At 43.2% G+C, this 20,399-nt stretch overlaps 2 protein-coding genes across 2 annotated transcripts; both read right to left on the bottom strand.

The window, feature by feature from the left end:
• Window positions 1–6,784: 6,784 nt before the first annotated feature.
• COPS9 (COP9 signalosome subunit 9) lies at window positions 6,785–9,274 on the bottom strand. The gene is made up of 3 exons (XM_082288409.1): window positions 9,182–9,274; window positions 9,033–9,105; window positions 6,785–7,094 (listed from the first exon to the last, which is right to left on the bottom strand). Exons 1-3 carry the CDS (start codon window positions 9,242–9,244, stop codon window positions 7,057–7,059), a joined length of 174 nt encoding a protein of 57 aa, XP_082144535.1. The 5' UTR covers window positions 9,245–9,274; the 3' UTR covers window positions 6,785–7,056.
• Window positions 9,275–9,914: 640 nt separating this feature from the next.
• OTOS (otospiralin) lies at window positions 9,915–12,553 on the bottom strand (the record flags this gene model as incomplete). The annotated part of the gene is made up of 3 exons (XM_082288415.1): window positions 9,915–10,099; window positions 12,129–12,155; window positions 12,502–12,553. 3 exons carry the CDS (start codon window positions 12,551–12,553, stop codon window positions 9,915–9,917), a joined length of 264 nt encoding a protein of 87 aa, XP_082144541.1.
• Window positions 12,554–20,399: the final 7,846 nt, after the last annotated feature.

Below are 20,399 nucleotides of genomic sequence, written 5' to 3'. Positions count from 1 at the left end.
CCCCAACCAAATATCCCAAATCCAGCCTAAATGGCCATCCAGAGCAGGGGCCTCTGCTGGCCCTGAGGGCTTCAAGCACACTGGATTTAGCAAGGGTGAAACTGATGCTCAATCTGGTCATGCTAAATTCAGAAATCTGGGAAAAACCCTGCTCTTATCGTGGGAATTAATGGGAAAGGAACAGGGCAAAGGTTAAAAAAAAACCAAAACAAAACATAAATCCATAAATCCACAAACAAAAGGAGATTTAAAAATGCAGCATTTGCTGGATCAAATGCCATAAGAGGCTTAAATTGAAAGGAGCAAGTCAGAGCTTTTGCACTGTTTCTTTCAATGTTTTCAGATGGATCTTCAGAAGACAGGGAAAATTGAAACAGCCACAGTACTAAGAGGCATTTGGGATAAACATTAGGAGGCTATACAAGTTTAAAGACTAGTTCAAGAGGGAGCCAAAACAAATTACTGCTTTCTTTGCTGCCATGCAGCAGGAACAAACATGCTTACAGCTCTATCCAGTACACCAGTACTCAGAGGTTTAGACCCTGGGAAAAATTTTAAAGAAAGCCATTAAGGCACTGCTGTTCCATGTAATGACTCTTCCACCTTCTCACAGACACAAATACTGAACTGCAGCTTCACCATGATACTCAAGGAGAGTACCTGCATTGCTCATGCATGTCCCAGCCAGGCACCTCAAAACCCAGCAAACACAGCAGCCCAGGCAGCAGGCTGTGAACAAGGTAAACACCCAGGGCATGGAAACAGGGGTCAAACCCCGCCCTTTAGGGATTGGGACTGTTTTAAGAAGTCTTCCACCTCAAATCTCTGTAAGATTCTTGCTCAGCTGAGACATGCACTTTCCCAGCAGGCACCAGATTCCAGTTTAAGCCACCTTCCATCTCTCCTATAAGGCACATGCTCCCAACAGAGACTCACTCCATCAACAAAGCAAGCACAGACACAGGACAGGCAGAGAAGCACCCCCACCTCTGCCCCACTGCAGCCCCACAGCTGCCCTTTTACCTCTGTTCCTGCCTCCTGAGGCTGCCCAGCCCCTGAAGGAGTCTGCATGGGGGTCTCAGCCAGCCAAAACCTGCTGACAAGCTTTGGGAGCAGCAGCTAAGCATGGCCATCAATCACCCTGGGGAGTCCTTATAGCCCAGCACATCCAAATTCCTGCATGTGGGATGGATATCAAACCTCCACCTCACCAGCTCTGCCACGTCAAGGCCACACGGCCAGGCTGACCATGGTAGCCCATGGACAGAGAGCTGCAGGGCACCATGCTGGCCTTGGGCTGCTTTCAAGATAGAGCTGCAAATAGGGTTTGGGGGGGATAACAAGGTCCTGGGAGATGAGCTCAGGGGAGTTCCTAAGGAATCTGGCCTTTTTCCATTATGGAGTTGCTGGGGTTTTACTATCCCTCCATGCTTCATAAACCCATGGGAGAGGAAAACCTGGCCAACATAGGCGCATCTCCAAGGCCCAGGCTGGCTGCTGAGGATCACACTGCATTGAACACACAATTACCTTGTAACAAAAGAGCAAGAACAACACTGACATGCTGAGAGGGCACAGAATCACCTACTCTCTTAACAAATTTAAGTTTTAGTTTGTGGTTTTTAATCAATCCTGACAGTAGATGCCTTGTACAAAGTTATGTCTCACTATTTACTGCCTCTCTGGCTGTGGTAGGTTTAAATGGACACTCTTCCCTTTAGAGGCTAATATCCTCTTAGAGCCAGAAAGCAGGAACACTCCCCAATGAAAGATTGAAGTCACTGCACTAACAATCAGAAAGAACTAACATGGAAAGCTGGAGACAGCTGGAGAGACTGGCCAGTCTCATCCAGCAGGGAAACCATCTGTAAAAGCATCCATAGGCCTTTCAAACACAATTATAGGCTGGTCCTAATTGTACTTCAACCCCATGTAATCACTTGTGCCAGTAATTAATTGGAATACAAATAGCAGCTGCACTAAACCATGAAGAGCTACAAGAAAAAGATAAATTGCTTGCAAGGCTTGCATTTCTGAAGTATAAACTCACTAGAGGGTTTTTATCACGGAAGCAGGCAGAGGGATTAGGATCAAGTCTGATATTTGGCTAATCAGCTACTCTTCTTCCATACAAGAAATGCCATCAGGTTTAAAGTCTTTGAAATACTGTGGATGAAACCAGAGCATGCCCAGGCTGCCACATGCTTCTATGACTGTATTTGTGCTGGGTGTAGGTACTTGACGAAAAGACTCAGGCTGCCATGGGACTGTGAGTCAGCAAACCCACCCTCAGCTCATCCGAGGATGATCAGCCCAGTCCACTGCTCTTTGAGAACACTGTGAGACTTCCTTACATGGAGGTGCAGTTCATTACCCTCCAGCCAATCCAGGGGGAAAGAAAGCTTTATTCCCAATGAAATGGAAGCATTAAATGTCAATATTTATTTCTTCCTGCAGGGATTCCCACCCTCAAGGAAATCTGTGGGATCCCTCCCATAAAGCAGGACAGATTTATGGAGAGGCATCACGGAGGGAGGCAGAGAGATCACACTTGAAGACAAATCTTTAATTCCCTTCTGGAGTCAGGCAGGGAAGGAGAGGGGATATGAGCCAACACACCCAGCTCCCTCTGAAAATCTGGGCATCTGTGGAAGTGGAGCTCTGCCTAAAGGAGAGGACAGCACAGCTTCTCTGCTCCTTGACAGGGATTTCCAAAGAAGCCATTCTAGATCTGTACCATGTTTTGGCAAGTGTTGTAAGGCCAAGGTGGATCTGTCATCCTGGATGAGGTACAACACAGGGAAGGTGATTCCCACACCACAGCACCTGTACCCCAGTGATGCAGAGGCAGCTCCAAAGCAGTAGATCATCAAAAGGCCACAGTGGGACACTGCTCAGCAAGCTGCACTGGAAGTTGAGGCACACCCTGACTCGGAAGCTCTCTGACAGGACAGAGCCACTGTCCTGTGACAGGAGTTGCCTCCGAAGTGCCCTCGCCAAAGCACCCCCAGCTGGGACTCCCTTGGTGGGACAGCTCTTGTCAGCACCAGGGATGCTTTGTCACATTCCCTTGGCGACAGGTATCCCCTTGCCACATCACCCACCTCATACACAACATTCTCAGCTGTGCATCTGTTTATTCACAATATTCAAAATAGAGTCCTTTCTTCCACAAGGCTTTAAGTTAACATGAGTTCATACAAGATTACCTAAGACTTTTTTCATAAATAAGGAAGCATCATTCACAAAATAGTCCTACTTGTGAATTTTAAAAACTTTAAAAGATACTGCTCCTGTCTCCCTCTGTTCTGAACTCCTTATAGCAGCTTGACTAAAAGGTTTGTAATAAGGGTCAGGATTCTAACCCTGCTGCTTGGCAAAGGCCAATGAGCAAATATAAAAGCCAAACTAAAAAAAAAATAAACCTGGAAGCAAAAACATGGAAGCAAATTTTCATGCTCAAAGCCACCCCTGCTGCCAAGGACAGACTTGTATTGTGCTTTTCCAAAATATCCCTGATGTGATGCTGGCATTCCAGCCCCATCACCAACAGGGACACGCAGAGAACAGGGCTGCTCTATCGTCTGCCCAGCATGTTCTTATGTGCTGAAAAACTGCACATTGAGAGCAGGAAGATGCCTGCCAGCTTCTCAACACCCCAGGGAAGCAGGAAGAAGTCCATTTATTCATCTAAATGAATTCCTTCGTTATCAAGAAAAATACCTTCCACTTCAATTATTGAAATAAAATATTAAAGGGAAAACTTTTAATTCCCCGGAAGTAAACTAAGCAAAATGCCATCAAGGAAAACCCACTATTGCCACATTAGGTCTGAGCTTGCCTGTTCCTGCTCATATGAAGAACAGTGCAGCACTGGATACTGCATAACCTGGAAACCAGCCCAGAAGCAGCACTGCAGAAATATTATACACAGATGACAGCCAGCTTCCTTTAGCATGGCAACTTTCTCTCCCTCACAATGACTGGATTCTTTTCAGCTCAAAACAGATTGCACATTCTTATTTCCAAAGAATGTACTGGGACAGTCTGCAGTTCCCGACAAACAGAACCCTGGCCTGTTGAGAGTCTTGAAGGGAACAGGCTGGCATTTAAGTGTTTTGAAGCAATTACTTTTCATCTGTGCTGCACCACTGGCTACACCCTTCTAAGGCATTTCAGCACTTGGGACCTCATCCTGCCAAGTCTCAGGCAGGTCAGCTTTATAGATTGCCAGCTGTCCCACTGCAATCACTGGGACAATTCACAAATCCATTCAGACTAGAGCCTTTATCTGGATGTTGAAATACCGAGCAGTACCCAGCAGCTTATAACCTAATACACATCAGTCTAAATGTGTACTTATTGCTGTTAGAACAGCCTTATTCCCTAAGAAACACTTATTATGAAATGTGTCAATCTCAACAAAAGGGACAGGAATCAAAGCTCAATAAGTGAATTGGCCAAGGCAGTCAAATGCCCTGTACATCAATTTTTATTAGAGATTTTGACATCTTGTGATTATTTCCTGACAACAGGCTGAGTGCCCAGACTAATTAGAATGAAAGCCTTGACAAATGGTAACACAGAAACAATGTGAAGCTGAAGGGCATTTTGTTCTTCATCTAACACCATTCCAGAAGGGACCCAAACAAATTACAGCTCCTGCTGGAAGTTTAACACACTCAGAGTCCTCTTTAGAGATGATGTGATACACACCCTCAGCCTCACTGTGCAGGAGGGAACTTCACACTCCAGACAGCTACAAGATGCATGTTTGGCAATATCCCATCCCAACTCTGCACGTTCCTCCTATTTCATTCCACCCCAGGAGACCCACACAGGTATCAGATTGAAGGCCAAGCTCAGTTAGCAGGAGAGCAGCTGGGAATACCCAAGAAACCCCAGAAGCTGCAGCCAGAGCAGCATTAGCTGCACACCCAGGCAGTTAATGAGATTCCACAGCTTTCTTCGTTAGGACTTAAACACTTTTAAACACCCACAGACTAGGTTCCCTCCCCACAGACACACATACCATATTTCCCAGGTGCCAGCAGTACTATTTATGCTGCTTTTCTACATGAAACCCTGAGTTTCTGGGAATCTTCACAAAAAGGTATGTTAGCTATACCTACCTAGAATGGATGGTTATATCCTACCAGGATAAAAACTCCTGCTGGACCCAGGAGCATTATTTGCCCTCTACCCAGTTCCTCAGAGAGAGTTCCATGTTTTGATCAGGTGAGATGTTACAAAACTAGAACCACTCACCTTTAGCACCTTCAAACCAATGTTCACTGAGGTTTTAGACATTTTTAAAGGAGAGAACACCATCCATACTGAAGTGTAACTGTTCAAGGTGGGTTTGTATCACAGAATATACCCTGCTGCTGTGATCAAACTTAATGCTCAAGTTTCTTACAGATTAAGAAAGCAAATGAAAAACAAAGAAGTATGTACAAAACGTGGACAAGGATGTTTTCCAAAACCAAGATGACCATAATGAGAAATCAGCAAAAGTAGATAAAAGAGCAGAGGAGAGTTGCTTCTTGAATCTTATTTCTTCTTCTGCACCTGCCCAAAATGTTGCCTCCATTTCCTGGCAGCAACTCATTTCTCAAAAGCTAGTTTGGAGAAAGCACAGCACCAAAGCCAGAGACAGTCCAAGCACACTTGCCACCACTCAAATTGTTTTACCTTGGTCTCAATGAGGAAAACTGGAAACCCCAGGCTCTCAGCAAAGCAAGCACTAGGAGGGAAAGGACACTGCCTGAGCAAGGCTGCTCCTTCAGGGACACAGCACAATGTCAGGCACCAAGCAGAGTAAATGTCAGAATGCTGATTTAGAGTACACTGCATGATGAAACACAGGCTGTTCAGAAATCCACAGCAACACAGTCAAAAGACGTCTAAACCCTACTGGGTTTATTGTGCTTACAGTTTTAAGTTTATTTAAAAATGGTCAGAACAGTTACTGTTAGATTTAAGATTTCCTTTTTTAAGGCAAACTAAAGAAATAAAAATGTGATAGAAGTATGAAAGGGTTTCCCTGCAGGTACAATTTTAGTGTGAAGTATTTAAAGAAAGATCAGTCACAGTATTACGTTTGTGATCAATTTATGGAATACAGATTGCATTTGAGATTAGACAGGATTACACTCTTGACTCTGAGAAAATATACTAAAAACTCACCTGTTCTTTTCATTCTGAGATCCAGTTTGGTCACTGAAGGGTAAAAATGAAACATTCCTATGTTCTGAAAAACTTAGGTCAAAAATCTGAACTAGTATTTCAACAGCCTGATTCATATACACTATACCTCTAAGCACAAATAAGTGCATTAGCATCTGCAAGAGAAGAAAATAATTTTATGTTTCTTTTTCTATAAAGTACAATTTCAAGAATGAAATTATATTTTTAAATCCAAGCATTCCCATGGTCTGGGGTCAGAACATTTCTCTGCTTAATGTATCAAGGTGAAATTACTTTTTGTTTCTGTGTTCCTTAAATTAAAAATGCAGTACTGATGGTAGCTCTCTGTCTTGAAACAAAAGACAACCCACACTCTTCTCAGTCCAACCAACAAATGAGTTGGACTATACAGAACAAGCAACCATCTTATCCCGAGACAATCTTTTACAACAAACTTTTCTAGGCAGCAATGTGCCCTATTGCATATCTTTTACGTAATATCCAAAAGGAACAATGATTATTTAATACCAAAATACTCAGTCTAAGGGAGCTCAGAAGACAGCAATATCTACTTTTAAAGTATAAGCCAGAGAGAGAGGGTTTTCTTCAGTATTTTATTCAATAAGCACATCAGCAAATAAAATTTCCAGGAAAATCTACACACCGCTTCGTAGAAATAACAGTGCACAGCTCCCTCCTTAGTTATCTTTAACCATCTGGTTTTCATATTCCCCAAGCAGCTTATACAGGTTTTTTTCCCTCCCTCTGTGATTTTCCCATTTTGATTTAATTTAATAAATAATGGACTGCACAGGCAATCCTAGAGAAAAATCCACATCTCGGCACTGCATAGCTGGACAACTAAGTTCACTGGATGTCATCGTCATCAAAGAGATCTTCAAAATCTAGTCAGAAAAATAAGACAAAAATTAACCTCAAGTTTCCATGTTACAAATGCACATACAAGTACAGTACTTCATTACTTGGATTAAGGACAGAAGTAAAGGTGAATTCAGTGAATGAGAGTTACTGCACCATCAGTTACTAGAAATGTGCATCAGGGTGAGAAGAGACAGCAAAGGCAGACAGACCCATGCACACAGTCTGTAGCACGGACAAATTAAACTGCTTCACCTGCACAATACAAGCTTTGCAGGTAAATTCACAAAAGCAAAGCTTCAAAGGAAGGACTTTCATAAAGTTATTAAGTATCCATCACGAGGGGCTCAAGCACGAATCCCAAAGTTCAGAACTGAGCAAGTACTAGCTTTATGCATGCAGCAAGTCTCAGTGTAGACAATCCTGCAGAATTCTGGCTTTTGGTCATAGCATCCAAGCACACCCCCTCAAATTTTGCAGATTAATGAATTGAAATTTGTGTTAAAAACCCCTTCCTTAAAAATATTTGATTGCTTTAAAGGTGCCAATAACATTTCTGTCTCAGAACACATCTCCCACTAGTGAAATGGTTCTAGGCCCCTTTGGAAGCACTTTTAACTACTCAGCTTTGCATCTTCTTTGTATACTGAACATAAACTAAAAACCTAACTGAATACAAGTCTTTATCCTTACAGAAAGTAGTTTACAAGTACTGTGCAAAGAACTGAGGATGAATCTTCATTTAGAAGAGTCCTAAACTACCACTGGAACACAGTGCCACAGCGTGATGTTAAAAATACATGGAAATAGCTACTCCTGAATATGCTGGCTCCAACAGAGCTGGGTGTCCCTCACAACTGCTGAGAGTAGAACTGCCTTTTACTCCTGTATTCTAAGTCTTGAGCAAAATGAGAAACATACTTTATTTTGGAATTAACACCAGTTTGTGATATTAACACAGTAATACCACAGCAATCAGATTTAATAACATCTAAAACTCACTGCTGAAATGTCTAAATGTGTTTCTTCAGAAGTGTAAAAACCCCTTTAGCAACTAAGTGCATAGTTGTATATTCTACCCCTAAGTGGCCTAATACATAGCTCTTCTCTGTAAAAGCAGCTGTAAATACTTACATATAGGCCGAGAGAATTGAGATTGTTCAGCCTGGAAAAGAGAAGCTTCAGGGTGGCCTAACTGTAGCCTTTTAGTACCTGAGGGAGCCTACAAGAAAGACTGAGAGACTATTTGCAAGGGCCTGGAGTGACAGCATAAGAGGGAATAGCCTCAAACTGACAGAATGCAGGCTTAGGTATTTGGGAAAAAGCTCTTCCCCGTGAGGGTGGTGAGGCCCTGGCACAGGCTGTCCAGAGAAGCTGTGGCTCCCTCATCCCTGGAAGTGTTCAAAGACTTGTGGGATGGGGCTTGGAGCAACCTGGGATAGTGGAAAATGTCCCTGCCCATGGCACGGGGTGGAACGAGATATCTTTAAGGTCCCTTCCACCTCAGGCCATTCTATAAGTCTATGATTCTATATTCATACAGCTGACTTTCAAATGCAGAAAGTATATTAAAAACAACGTTTTACTTCCATTTGGGTACATATGCACGTATACTTTGAGAATTAATGAACTACCTGTAAACTACTAACACTCAGAGATAAATTTTTAAAGTCCTGCCCACATTTTTACACGTATTTGCACTGTTTAACATAAGCTATTTGTTATGCGAACAGACGAAGGTATTTTTCCTTGTAAAGATTAATACGCTAAACCTTCCAGGAGAGAAACCCCCGCATTTTACCGCTCCCACCTGCATCATTTGGCACTGAAGCGCTCTCACACCGCTCCCCAGATGGGGTGAGCGACAAGTTTAGCGAGCACCAGGCACCACAGCCACGAGAGAGAAACCAGGCGAGGTTTGCTGAGATAGCCCTCCAGCTCCCCCGGAGCAGGGCGGTCCTTACCGTTGAAGAAGTCAGCGTGCACCGCTTTCTCGTTGGCGGCCAGATCCATCAGCAGCCCCGTGCTTCCCCCTGCCTGCGAAAGCAGCCGCTGAGCGCCTCCGCGCCGTGGCACCACAGCCCCGCCACCGGCACCAGAGCACCCGCCTCACCTCATCCAGGTCCACGTAGGGGCCGGCTCCCTCCGGGAACATCTCGTCCACCGCCGGCTTCATGGCGGCCCCTCCGCGCCGTCACTTCCGCCGCCGGGGCGGAGCCGCGGCCCATGGCCGCCCCCGCGTGGGGCCGCGCCGTTGCCTTGGCGACCAGCCCTGGGGGCCGCCATCTTGCTCCTCACGCCCTGGTCGCCATGGCGACGGTGGGCCCAGCGCCTCTTCAGGCCTGAGTGAGGCATCACTTTGCAAAGGATGTGGGTGCGACTGACACTCGCGGCCCTTCCGGCCCCCAAGATGAATAATTCCTGTACACACAGAGCGGTAAATAGCTGTCTACGCAGAAAGCAGTTTCCCAAGATGAAGCTGAGAGCATCACCTGTAAAAAAACCCCAAAAAAACTCCCAAAACCATGCAGCAGAATGGAGGAGTTTATTGTTTCATACAGAAGCATAAATTGTAAAAAAGAGACTAATTTAAAGCCTGAAGTGCTGCATGTAGCTGCAGTGTCATTTAGTGGCTGAAGCGCAGTCCAGGTACATTTGCTGGCAGTCAGGTATTCACTCAAACACCCTTACAAGAAATGGTAAAAAAGAGACTCATCAAAACCATAAAATGCTGCACATGACCATGGTATCACGAAGCAGCTGAAGGCAGCCCAGGAGCATTCACTGGCAGACAGCTGCTCACCCAAATACCTGGGCAGCAGCGCTGACGAAGCTGAGTGAGGCACTCAATGCTCATGGTCAGGTACGTGGTAGCCAAGGTGGCTCCCAAAAGGGAACTGGGCAAAGAAGGCTCTGGCCATGTCATTGATCCTGTTGTAGGCTCCCAAGGTCCGGAAATATTCCACATATGACCAGAAATCACTGGATGAGAAGGGCCAGTACGGCAAGGCTGCAGCTTCCTGGTAGAGATCTAAAAAACCCAACCAAAATAAAATATTGCAGATTACTATAACATGAAGTGCTTTTGTTGAACTGTTGGGCCTGGAGCCACCATGGTTTGGGGTTGTGAGTTCCCTTTGGGGGCTGCTGTGCTCTTCTGGCAGGAGAGAGGCAAGGAAAGCCATTGACCCCTCTCTCCATGACCCACTCTGCAGAAAATGGAGCCAGTATTCCTTGTTCCAGATGCATCAGGAGTGACAGAGTGGGACAAGATTAGGAGCAGAAATGAAGGGACACATCCACATTTATGCCAATTAAAGAATTCATCAGGCTGGCTTAATTTCTAGAAGGCTGCTGGTTATTTAGAAGCAAGGAGTGATTGCAATTGAAAGCCATTTTTCCTCATTCCACATAATTTGCTTTGCCCAATATAAACATAGAAGGAATAAGGCACCACCCTCTATGCCATGCCCCTGTAGCTGACTGCACTGCCCACAGAACTTCCAGGGACTGGGACCATCCTTCCCTGATATTGCCTGGAACTGCAGAGTTGTGCCTCTTGTGAGGGGACTGTAGGAAATGAGGTGAGGGGATGGAGAGGAAAGGCTTTGCCACCTGGGAGACAGCTGCTGCATTTGGGCCTGGTCTAGCAATATCAGAATTTGATATAATCATCGAAACAAGATTTCAAATTCAGCAGGAAAACAAAATCAGTTCTGAAAATGCAGGAGCTGACCACCCATGGGCCCAAATATGGGCCAACATAGCAAAGCATATATAAAATATAAATAGCAGCTGAGACCACAGTCACAAATGCCTTTCTTTGCAGCAAAGCTAAACATAGTATTTTATTTTGATTTAAAGCCCATTTAGATAAATGAAAGTTTTCCACTCAGCTTGGAGCCAGAGTCTTTAGTAGGAATTAAGAGCCTTCAACAATCCTGTTGTCAGACTTAAATTTTATGGAGTAAAGTTTGCAGCATCTGCAGAGAGGGACTCACTGTTTATACCAGCTGACCTTAGAGTCACTTTGCAGGCTGCTGCTTGGTCCAGTGTGAAAGAAAACAATAATTGCTGGTAATGAGAGCAACAGGACACTGCCTTAACAGTGTTCTAATTCTAGATTGATGCAGGCTGTCCTGACTGACTCAAAAGTTGCCACAAAAATATTTGCTGTACACAAACAGATGATATATTAAAAATATTTTAGAGGCATAAAGAAATAGAATGGAGCATAGGGAAAAAAGGTTTGAATTATAAGTAATCATATTATTAGAGCTTATTCTGTATTTGTCCTGTTCATATCTGTTATAATACTCTCTGCATATTTGTGCACTGGAGATGCTGCTGGCTGTCCTGCTGGTTAACTGAGATGTACACCAGCAACAGCAGTTACTTGGTTATTACAGATACTTCTCTGCAACTTTGTTGACAATTCTGTCAACAAAGCCAAAGAGAGGTTAAATAATAGAATCATCAGTAAACCAGTATAAACATCATTAGGGTGTTGAGGGTTTTTTAAATCAAAGGCAAACACTAATCCAATGGACTAATCACACAAAGTGACATGAACCACAGGGTAGCTGTGCTAAGGGATTTAGTCCAACATTTCTTTAATTGGTTTTATGGCAATTTGTAAATTTTAAGCTTTTTGTCATGAAAGTCCGTATTTCTTGCCAAAAACCAGATATACATACAGCATTATTGTCCAGGACAGACAAAATTCTCAGATGTCCTATACATTTATCAGTCTGGTGCTTTCCAGTTATCATTCTGTACAACAGAATTAGTGACTTGACTGTAATCCCTTTTCATTTTAAGACTGGATATTAGCTCTACTATTATACATTAATATGTCACCAGCTTTTAATAAATTCTAAAGGATTTTTCTTAAATTTGCTATTCTTTTTCCACCAGAACTAATTGAAAGCTTTTCCATAGTCCACTGAGGTTAATAAGCATTCCTACCAAAGTCACTGCTGGGCATCAAGTCTGGGAGTTACAAATTACTCTCCTAATTATTAGCGATACAAAGGAAATAAAGACACATTAGGAATTACCATCTCCATCCTGGATGGATCGGGCATCTGTAAACAAAGAGGAAATGCATCAGTACCAGCTCCTGCACCAAAAGACTTTCTGTTAACAAAACATTCTCCGTGTATAACTGGAAGCTGACAAGTTCTTTAGTGCCCACATAGGACCCTCTGTGCAGGCAAAGGATTTTTGTTTCTTGAACACCAGGGCAAGGAGTTCCCCGTTTGCAATCAGTCAGTGCTATGAACCAACTTAGTCTGGCTGTTAGTCATAACTCACAGCCTAAACAGTTAGGATTAATATGTGAGCAATACTAAACAGAAGATACTGTATTTGTAACAATATTTCTGGCAGCTTGCAAAATAAACAAGAATATAAATTCAGTAGTAATCTTACCTGTTAGCATGTTCATCAGCATACAGAAGAAAAATAAGCCAGTAAATGTCATCTTGTCTGCAAGATACTGCTTGTGCTTCTGAAAAGTAATCTGTACAATTGAGGATTATTACAAGAAATTAATAATTATGCAAACTCTATGTTGCATAATTCTATTCTATAAACTCTATGTTGTTTTAACAGAATAGACTCCAAAATAGATTCTAGTTACTAATTTAGGCATAAAAAAATGCAATTACATTTCTTACAGCTTCTGAAGTGCAACACAGTATTAAAAGACCATCAGTCCTGAAATGCATATTGATATTTTGGTTTTAGATGGCATAAATCCAAAAGGTGCCTCTGAATTGACATGAAATTAAGTGTCTTTGGAAATGTTTGATTTTGTGGTTAATTTAATTTCACTTTAGAAACTACCTCTCTCTTTCTCTTTTCTTCTTCTTGCAGCTCTGAGTCAGCTACAAAACTCCAAAAGGATTTCTATTGCTGTAAAATAGCAGTGCTTTGTAAGGAAGGGTGGGGGGGAAACGTCACTGAGTTACTACACCAATCTGATTTTGTCTTCTTCAGGTATTTTAACTGCTCACAGCTGCGTTATACTTCAGCACTGCCCATGGAAGACACAGTGGACAGTTTCTGAGAGGAAATCAGAATTAACTTTGGCAATAACACTTGTTTTTGGAAGACAAAGAGAAAAAATCCAGAAGCAAATTCAATGATTATTACAGTTGCTGCCCTCCTGATTTTCTTTCTGTCCCTTCAGAAAAACTGATTTTCAAAAATACTACTTGAGCAAATTGCTAAAAGGTTATTGAGTTCCCTCTCCAGCTCAGTCACAAAACCCAGAAATACTTGACACTGCTTTATGTTCTTACTTAGGATCCTTAAAATCTAGAGCTTAAAATGTACACAGGCACCAAGTGCCCACAAAAATCAGTTGGGTTACAGTATGTAAAGAAGGCAGTCCCCGATGACTGCAGCTATGCTGATGGTGCAGGTACCTTCAGAGAGTCAATAAAGTACATTGAAATGCATTTTCACATTATACTGATTTCCTGGAAAGACTTCTTTCCCACACCAAGCAGGTGCTTTGGGCTCCAGCCTGTGCAGGTTGCTATATGGATCTAGCACTTTGAAAAACCTGGAGGGGAGACACGGTTTGGAGAACATTCAATTGACACACACATCTTGATTGATTTTCTTTTAGCACACAACCCCTGATGGCAGCAGGTGTGGTCAAGGACTAAGATGTAGCAGAAAGTGTGCTGTGACTCACAGGGAGATGTGAGGATTTCCGTGCTTCTTGAAGATGTGGCCGTTCAGGTCATCTTGCCAAACCTGGCAGCTACTTCCAGATGGCTCCTCTCTTGAGAGGAGCTACTGAGATGCCAGTGCAGAGCTCACTGTGCATGTTCATGCTGTGAGATCTGACTACAGATGCTGATCTGAGCTGCACCCTCTTGCTGGGCATTTTCAGTTGCCTTTATGGTCTACAAAATAATTTCTCTGTGTCAGTTCTAGGCACCTGCATTTCCCAACTGCATGTGTGGGCCCTGACATTGGTGCCTTTGCTGTACCACATCCACCCATCTGCCACAGGAGCGCAGAGAAAATCTACGTACTCACAGAGTCCTGGAGCAGAGAGACCCGGGTGAGTGGCCTTGCAGGAGGACCCAGCTTGGCTGGAGTTTGTTCCTATCTACACACAGAGTTGGATAGCTTTGCCAAGAATTAATTCAAGATGTTCTGAGCAAGGGAAAAAAAGGGTGCTTTGTAGCGCACTAAGCTGTGCCAACTCTTGTGGAGACTGAAAAGAAAAATATTATGAAAGAAGAACCTGTTCCATCTTTGAAAGGCTTTAATCCTCCTGCTTAATATATTTTTCCCAGACCTGTAGGAAGGGTCCCTACATGAGCCACATTCTTCCAGCACCTCAGCCCACTCACCTGGGTTGCAGCAGCTGTGGGTGGGAAAAGGCACTTCCCTGCTTGGAGTCCTGTGGTGCATCCATGTACCTGGGCCCACCCACCAGCACTGCCTGCAGAGCCAGACTTTCCCTTTTACTGCCTAGTCCACGTATCCTGCTGAAATAAAAAATCAGAAGCACTGAGGTGTGCTGATACATGCACAAAACAGTTATCAGCTGTAACTGAATAATTGCTATAGAGCTACTTTCACACACATCCAAAAGTAGCTTTTTGTTTTGGCAGTTGATAAGGCAGGTATAGTTCCAAGTGGGAGGTGAGATAACATGTTTTGGATGATGACAAAGGAGAATAATGATACTCCTAATGCAGCCACACCCTGCAGCTCTCTCCTTGGAATATTAACAGTGTTGTAGGAGGATGACAGTCCCAGAGGTTATCAGATTTAGGGTCAAACTAGTCACAATATGGTCTGCTACAACACTGGATGATCTCAGGAGGACTTGCATAGCTATTGGGCTGACATACACCTTTACACCTTCTTATTCTTTCTTGTGAAGCTTGGAGTTACCCTTTTCCAGAGCTAGAGGGATCACTGATCTGACATTGTGTGGCAGTCTTCTAACAATTACATGCTTGCAACTTAATTCAAATCAAGTTTTTCCACTTGCTAGTGCACATATTGGAGATGCAAATAAGTTATCAAGGTTTCCATGCTAAAGCAGACCTAGGAAATAAAAAGGATGAGAATTAGCACTGCAAACAACTTGCATTACACAACACAACCTCTTCTATCAACACTTCTGTTGCTGTACATGAGTACTTGTCCCAACTGGGTCTGTTTTAAACACAACATTGGACTAGAGAAAACTGATGAGTTTGATGAGCTCTCATCAGCTGCTTGAAGGACTGTGCCTGGTGGGTTCAGTGTGCCAAACAGTGCACAGTGTGCTCTCTGGCTAGTCCCAGAAGACATGTTGCTCTGACTTGCAGCATTTGTATCACCCTGCAAGCACATTCATTTCATCCCCTCTCTTTTTTTTCCCCCCCCTTTTCTTTCTCTAGGAGCACTTTCCTTTTTTCAAACTCAACACTGATACACAGGACTCCTTAAACATATGAATCATACAACTCCCTTAACATAAGTGCTTTAGTATAAAGTATAGATTAATAAAAGTTGGGTGTCAGCTGCTATGCTCAACCCAACTGCTTTTGCAAGACAAGAAGCCTAGCCCTGGAATGGGCTATGACGAAAAGTGAATAGGAGATGCTATGCCTAACACTAACTGCTCTTGAAAAAAACCAAACCTGAGTGGACTAGGATAATAAGGGAATGAAATGCGAGCTAATGGGTTTGGCTAACTGCTTGTCTGCAAAACAAGGGCCTAACCCCTACAGGCTAAGCAATAAGGAGGAAGACGCATCCCAACTGCCGTTTTAATGACAGACAGAGGAACTGTCACAAAAGGGCAGAAAAATGTAATAGGAGAATAGGAATATAATCAACACACAATTATAAATGAAGCATAACTAATATAGCAACAAAGTGTGTAATAGTAGAATTAAATGTGTATTAGCAAAATAGATGTGATAACATATTAAGAATAGTGTGCTGTGTTTGTAACCCTAAGATAAGGAAACCACAAGTCATCTAAGACCCCTTAGGACTGTAACTTTAGAGGAAGTGACCAAAACAAGGGCAGAGGACAAACTTGTAAATGTATAAAAAAACCTCTGTAAGATGACCATGGCGGACACACACATGGAGGTGTTAACCCCTGTGTGCATTAAAGGTGTGCTTTACTTTACAGTACCTTGCTGTGGAGTAGATTCCTTTGAATCAACACAGAGGGCAATTAAAATAACAACACTGGATGTCCAGCACAAGTGCTGGCATGGATCAGTTAGCAGAGCCCTCTTCTAATAGTTGCTGCCCTGCAGGCTTCTTCACTGCTGAGCAGTAGTTGGAGATGCCATGGTGCCCGTAAATGCAAATCTTGCTCAGCAGCAGCCACATTTCAGCAGACACTACAGCACTTAACAGGGCAGCTGCTTAATGAGTTCAGTGTCTTAATTTCTACTTATTTTGGAAATAAATTTACTGTTCTACTCTTTTTCAGAGAAGCCCATTAGCTCAAAATGCTGTTAATCATGCTGACAAGAAGTTATTTGGATTCTCTAAAGTTTGCATAAAGTTTTTTAGCTAAGGCCATTCACTCATAAAAGCTTTGCTACACAGTAGAAAGGGCTGTTGTTTTTTCCTACCCACCCATCCCAGGAGGATCCAATCAATATATACTTTTTGTAGATGGCTCTCAAAGCCAGAAAATCCCACACAGAGCTGTGTCAGAGACAGAAATCAATTGGAGCACAGAGGACATTCCCTTGGGAATAGGGGAATGCAATTTGGGCAGCACACTTGTTTGTGTGACTCGATGGGGAGCAGTCCTGGAGCTGCCAGCCTGCCTTCAGATAGGCCTCTCACTAAAGGGCTGTTTTATCCAGAGCCAACCCCCGTGGAGGAATTCAGCTCTCCTTGTCAATTAACTTGAAACAAAGATAAAGGAATACATAAAAGCAAGTTTATGGATGCCTTTGTTTTCTCAATAGCTATGTTAGACTAGGTATCACACACACGAAAATCTATAATCCTCCAGGCACTGAAAAACACCTTGTACATAATTTTAAAAAACCAGAATCTTTCCTGTTTAATCAATAGGCAAAAGCAAATGCATGCAGAGCTCCATAGGAACGTATTTAAAAACTAAATAGGACTTACAGTTGCCTCTGAAGTGCTTTGCCCTTGGACTGAGCAGACAAATGTTCTCCATAGGGCTACAACACTTTTGTACATCAGAAACAACTAATGACAGTGATATATTGACCATCCCTAAAAACAACAAATGTTTGATTATTTCTTCCAGCAATTTGTCCAAATAATACAGGTCAAAAGGGGATTCCTGTGACTAGAATATGATTTGCTCAGAAAGGTGTAAGGACCTCACAGTACCAACAAGCTGAGTAACAAAGCGGCCAGAAGAAGTAAATGTAAAATTAGGTACCTGTGTAAATTTCTCCCACTTTCAAGACATGTGGTTTCTGACCATTCCCACTCAAACTAGATTTGGAGCTACAAAAGATAGTAATGGTATAATATCCTTTAATGCTCAGTCACAGAAAAAGACAAATCAAATAAGAAGACAGGAAACAAAACCCATAAGGCATCACTTCGCCATTGTGCCAGTTGGTCCCATTTTGAGTATTGCCTGTGTTTTTGGTCTCACACAACAAAAGGTCATGATTGAACAAGACAAGATACAAAGAACAGCATAAGGGGAATTAGCAGACAAGGACCAGCTGAAGCTGACTGGGACTCCTCAGGCCAGCAAAAGGATGACCTTGATTTCTACTAAGAGATACCAAATTAGTCTGGCAATAGTGGGGGTTTGATACAGTTAAGCTGTGGAATGTCTTGTCATGATGTATTATCAACTACACAGTGTCCTGGCTGTAGTGTCTGAGCCTGGCCTGGGAGCAGAACTGCACTGCACTTTTGCTCTGTGGCTCACTCCTCTGATACCCTCTGCTGCTGGGCCAGGTGAGCTCCCAGGCTGACCCTGTGCTTGATCTTACAGTCAGTTTTACTGAAATATTACATATTTCCAGTTCTTGTGAACAGACAGCTTTCCTGACAGCAAGTGGCTTGATCATCCTGGTAATAGTAGCCCTGGAAGCAATTGAAAGGAGACATAGCAGATGGATTTGGATAGTTACAAAACCATTAACAGAATAACTGCAGCACAATTAGAGAGAGCCCAGTGAAAATGAGCCACTTTCAGATGTCCTAGAGCTAATTGTGAAGGTCAGAGTTACAAACCATAGGGTTAAGGAGTAGTTCTACATTTAAATCAATCACTCTTAAGAGCCAAAAAGCAAGTGCATCTGTCCACATGTATTTCAACTAACCATTTTAACCTCTATCTGAAGAAAGGTTATATTCATAGATGCAACTGAGCTTCCAGGGATTTACAGGTAGCAGGCAGTGCCGCATGCAGCAGCAGGTACCGAAAGCAAAGGAGGGGAGCAATTCTACTGGCATTGGGACTAGTGCAGCTTGCCTCCCAAGGAGATGATCCTGCCAGGTATCCCAATGCCACTCCTCAGGAACATCCTAGGTATCCTTAGCTCTCCCCCACTGTGCCTTTCCCTCTCAGGGCAGCACTGCCAGCTCCAAGCACCAGGTTTGGCTTTCTCCAGGATCCATGCAAGGCTGCTGGCACAACACAGAAGGATGGTGCTCCTTCTCACCAGTCAAGCAGATGCTCCTGAGCCAGCAAAGAACAGCTGCAGGCTGACTTCTCCCTTCCTATCACCACTGACACCAACAAATTTTTTCTACCATCCATCTGCAAATTTTCATATGAATGCCAAGAACCTCCCACCCAGCCTGCCACCCAAGTGGGTTAGGATTTGATAACATTTCAAACTATTTTTGCTATAGGCAGTATTAGAGCCAACAAGTCCACTTGGTTTCTTGCATCTTGTTTCCTCAGGAGACACAGCTGGCAATGCCTGTCAGCATCACAGAAGGTATGGGGCAGTGAGGAGCACCTGCTTCCAAGCAATTGTCCTGCAGGGAGAATAAGAGGCAGCAGCAATGGTATTCTAGTAGCAGGACATCCAGGACTTGTACTCTCCCTTCCTGCACACATATTAGGCCTAAGCTTGTCCACAGCACCTTTTTGGATAAATTGGTCAGTTCTTTGCTTTAGCCTTACTCAGCTATTCAGCACAGCCACAGATGACTGAACTCAGGAGGGAATCTAATAAACTGGTCACCAACTAACAGGTTTATTCAAGAACTCTCAAGAGAGGATATATTTTTCCCATTGCCATTAAGGTTAGATGTATCATAGCAATAACCTCCACCATTTTGAAATAAACTCAATATTTTCAGATTGATTGAATGCTCCAGCTACACTTAAGCTATTAAGCCATCAGCAGCTGTTTATTGTTTTCATTTCACAGAGATGTTTCTTTACATAAAAGTTCATTAAATATTTCATTACCGAAGTTAAGATTTTAGTAGGATAAATAGAAGCTTCTTTACACCCAGAGTCTCCTCTTCCCTTTGATTCATATTCCAAAGCTACTTCAATATCACCAATTATACCTGTCCACAAGCAGCTCTGCCCTAGGGACAATAAAATTGATTAACCTGATGGATGAAGAGATGAGCTTGATTACAAAAAATCCATCACAAATGTGAGCAAGTTGCCAGTATATTTGATACCAGCAATCAATGAGACCTGTTAGTGGATGTATCATTGCAGCTGTTGCCAGACCAAAAACCACATAGGCAGGGAGAAAGTGCTGCACAGTTCCTTGCCATGCTGGTAGCAACCTGGCTATCCAGAAGCAGGGCTTTAGCACAGGGAGACCATCGAACTGTCAAGAGATTGTTTCAGCTGCAAGTGGAGATGTCTACATGTGAAAGACTTCTACCAAGGAGGCAGGTTCAATATATTCATCTGGGTGGTGTGACTGAGGAGTGCAGTCACCCTGCGTGCTCCCTGCTGGAGATGCTGCTCAGCACTGCAAGCAGCACCTACACCCTACCTCCCCTCAGCCTTCCAGCACTTGGTGAAACAAGCTCAACTTGTTAAAGTTTAACAAGCACATTGATGCACTGGAAGGAACAGCTGAGAAGCAGGGAGAATTTGGGAACACTCTTCTCTGTTTCCTCAAGGTTAGGAAACCCAAGGAACATCACATGTGGGTCAGGAAAGAATTATTCTGTTTCTCCACCTTACAAAGTTCTGCTGTTTTAAAGACTGGCAGGGTGAGGACTATCGGTCACCATCCCAAAATAAAACAGTGGTTACCTTCTGCCCTAGGTTTTCTGGGTAACAGCAATCAGTACTAACACTGCAATTGGAGAACAAACCCTGCACAGCTCTAGGAGCTTGTAAA

The sequence above is a fragment of the Coloeus monedula genome (genome assembly GCF_965178545.1).
Source record: "Coloeus monedula genome assembly, chromosome: 10".
Taxonomy (NCBI): Eukaryota; Metazoa; Chordata; class Aves; order Passeriformes; family Corvidae; genus Coloeus; species Coloeus monedula.
The sequence above is the reverse complement of the archived record's forward strand: the minus strand, read 5'-3'. Positions and strand labels throughout refer to the sequence as shown.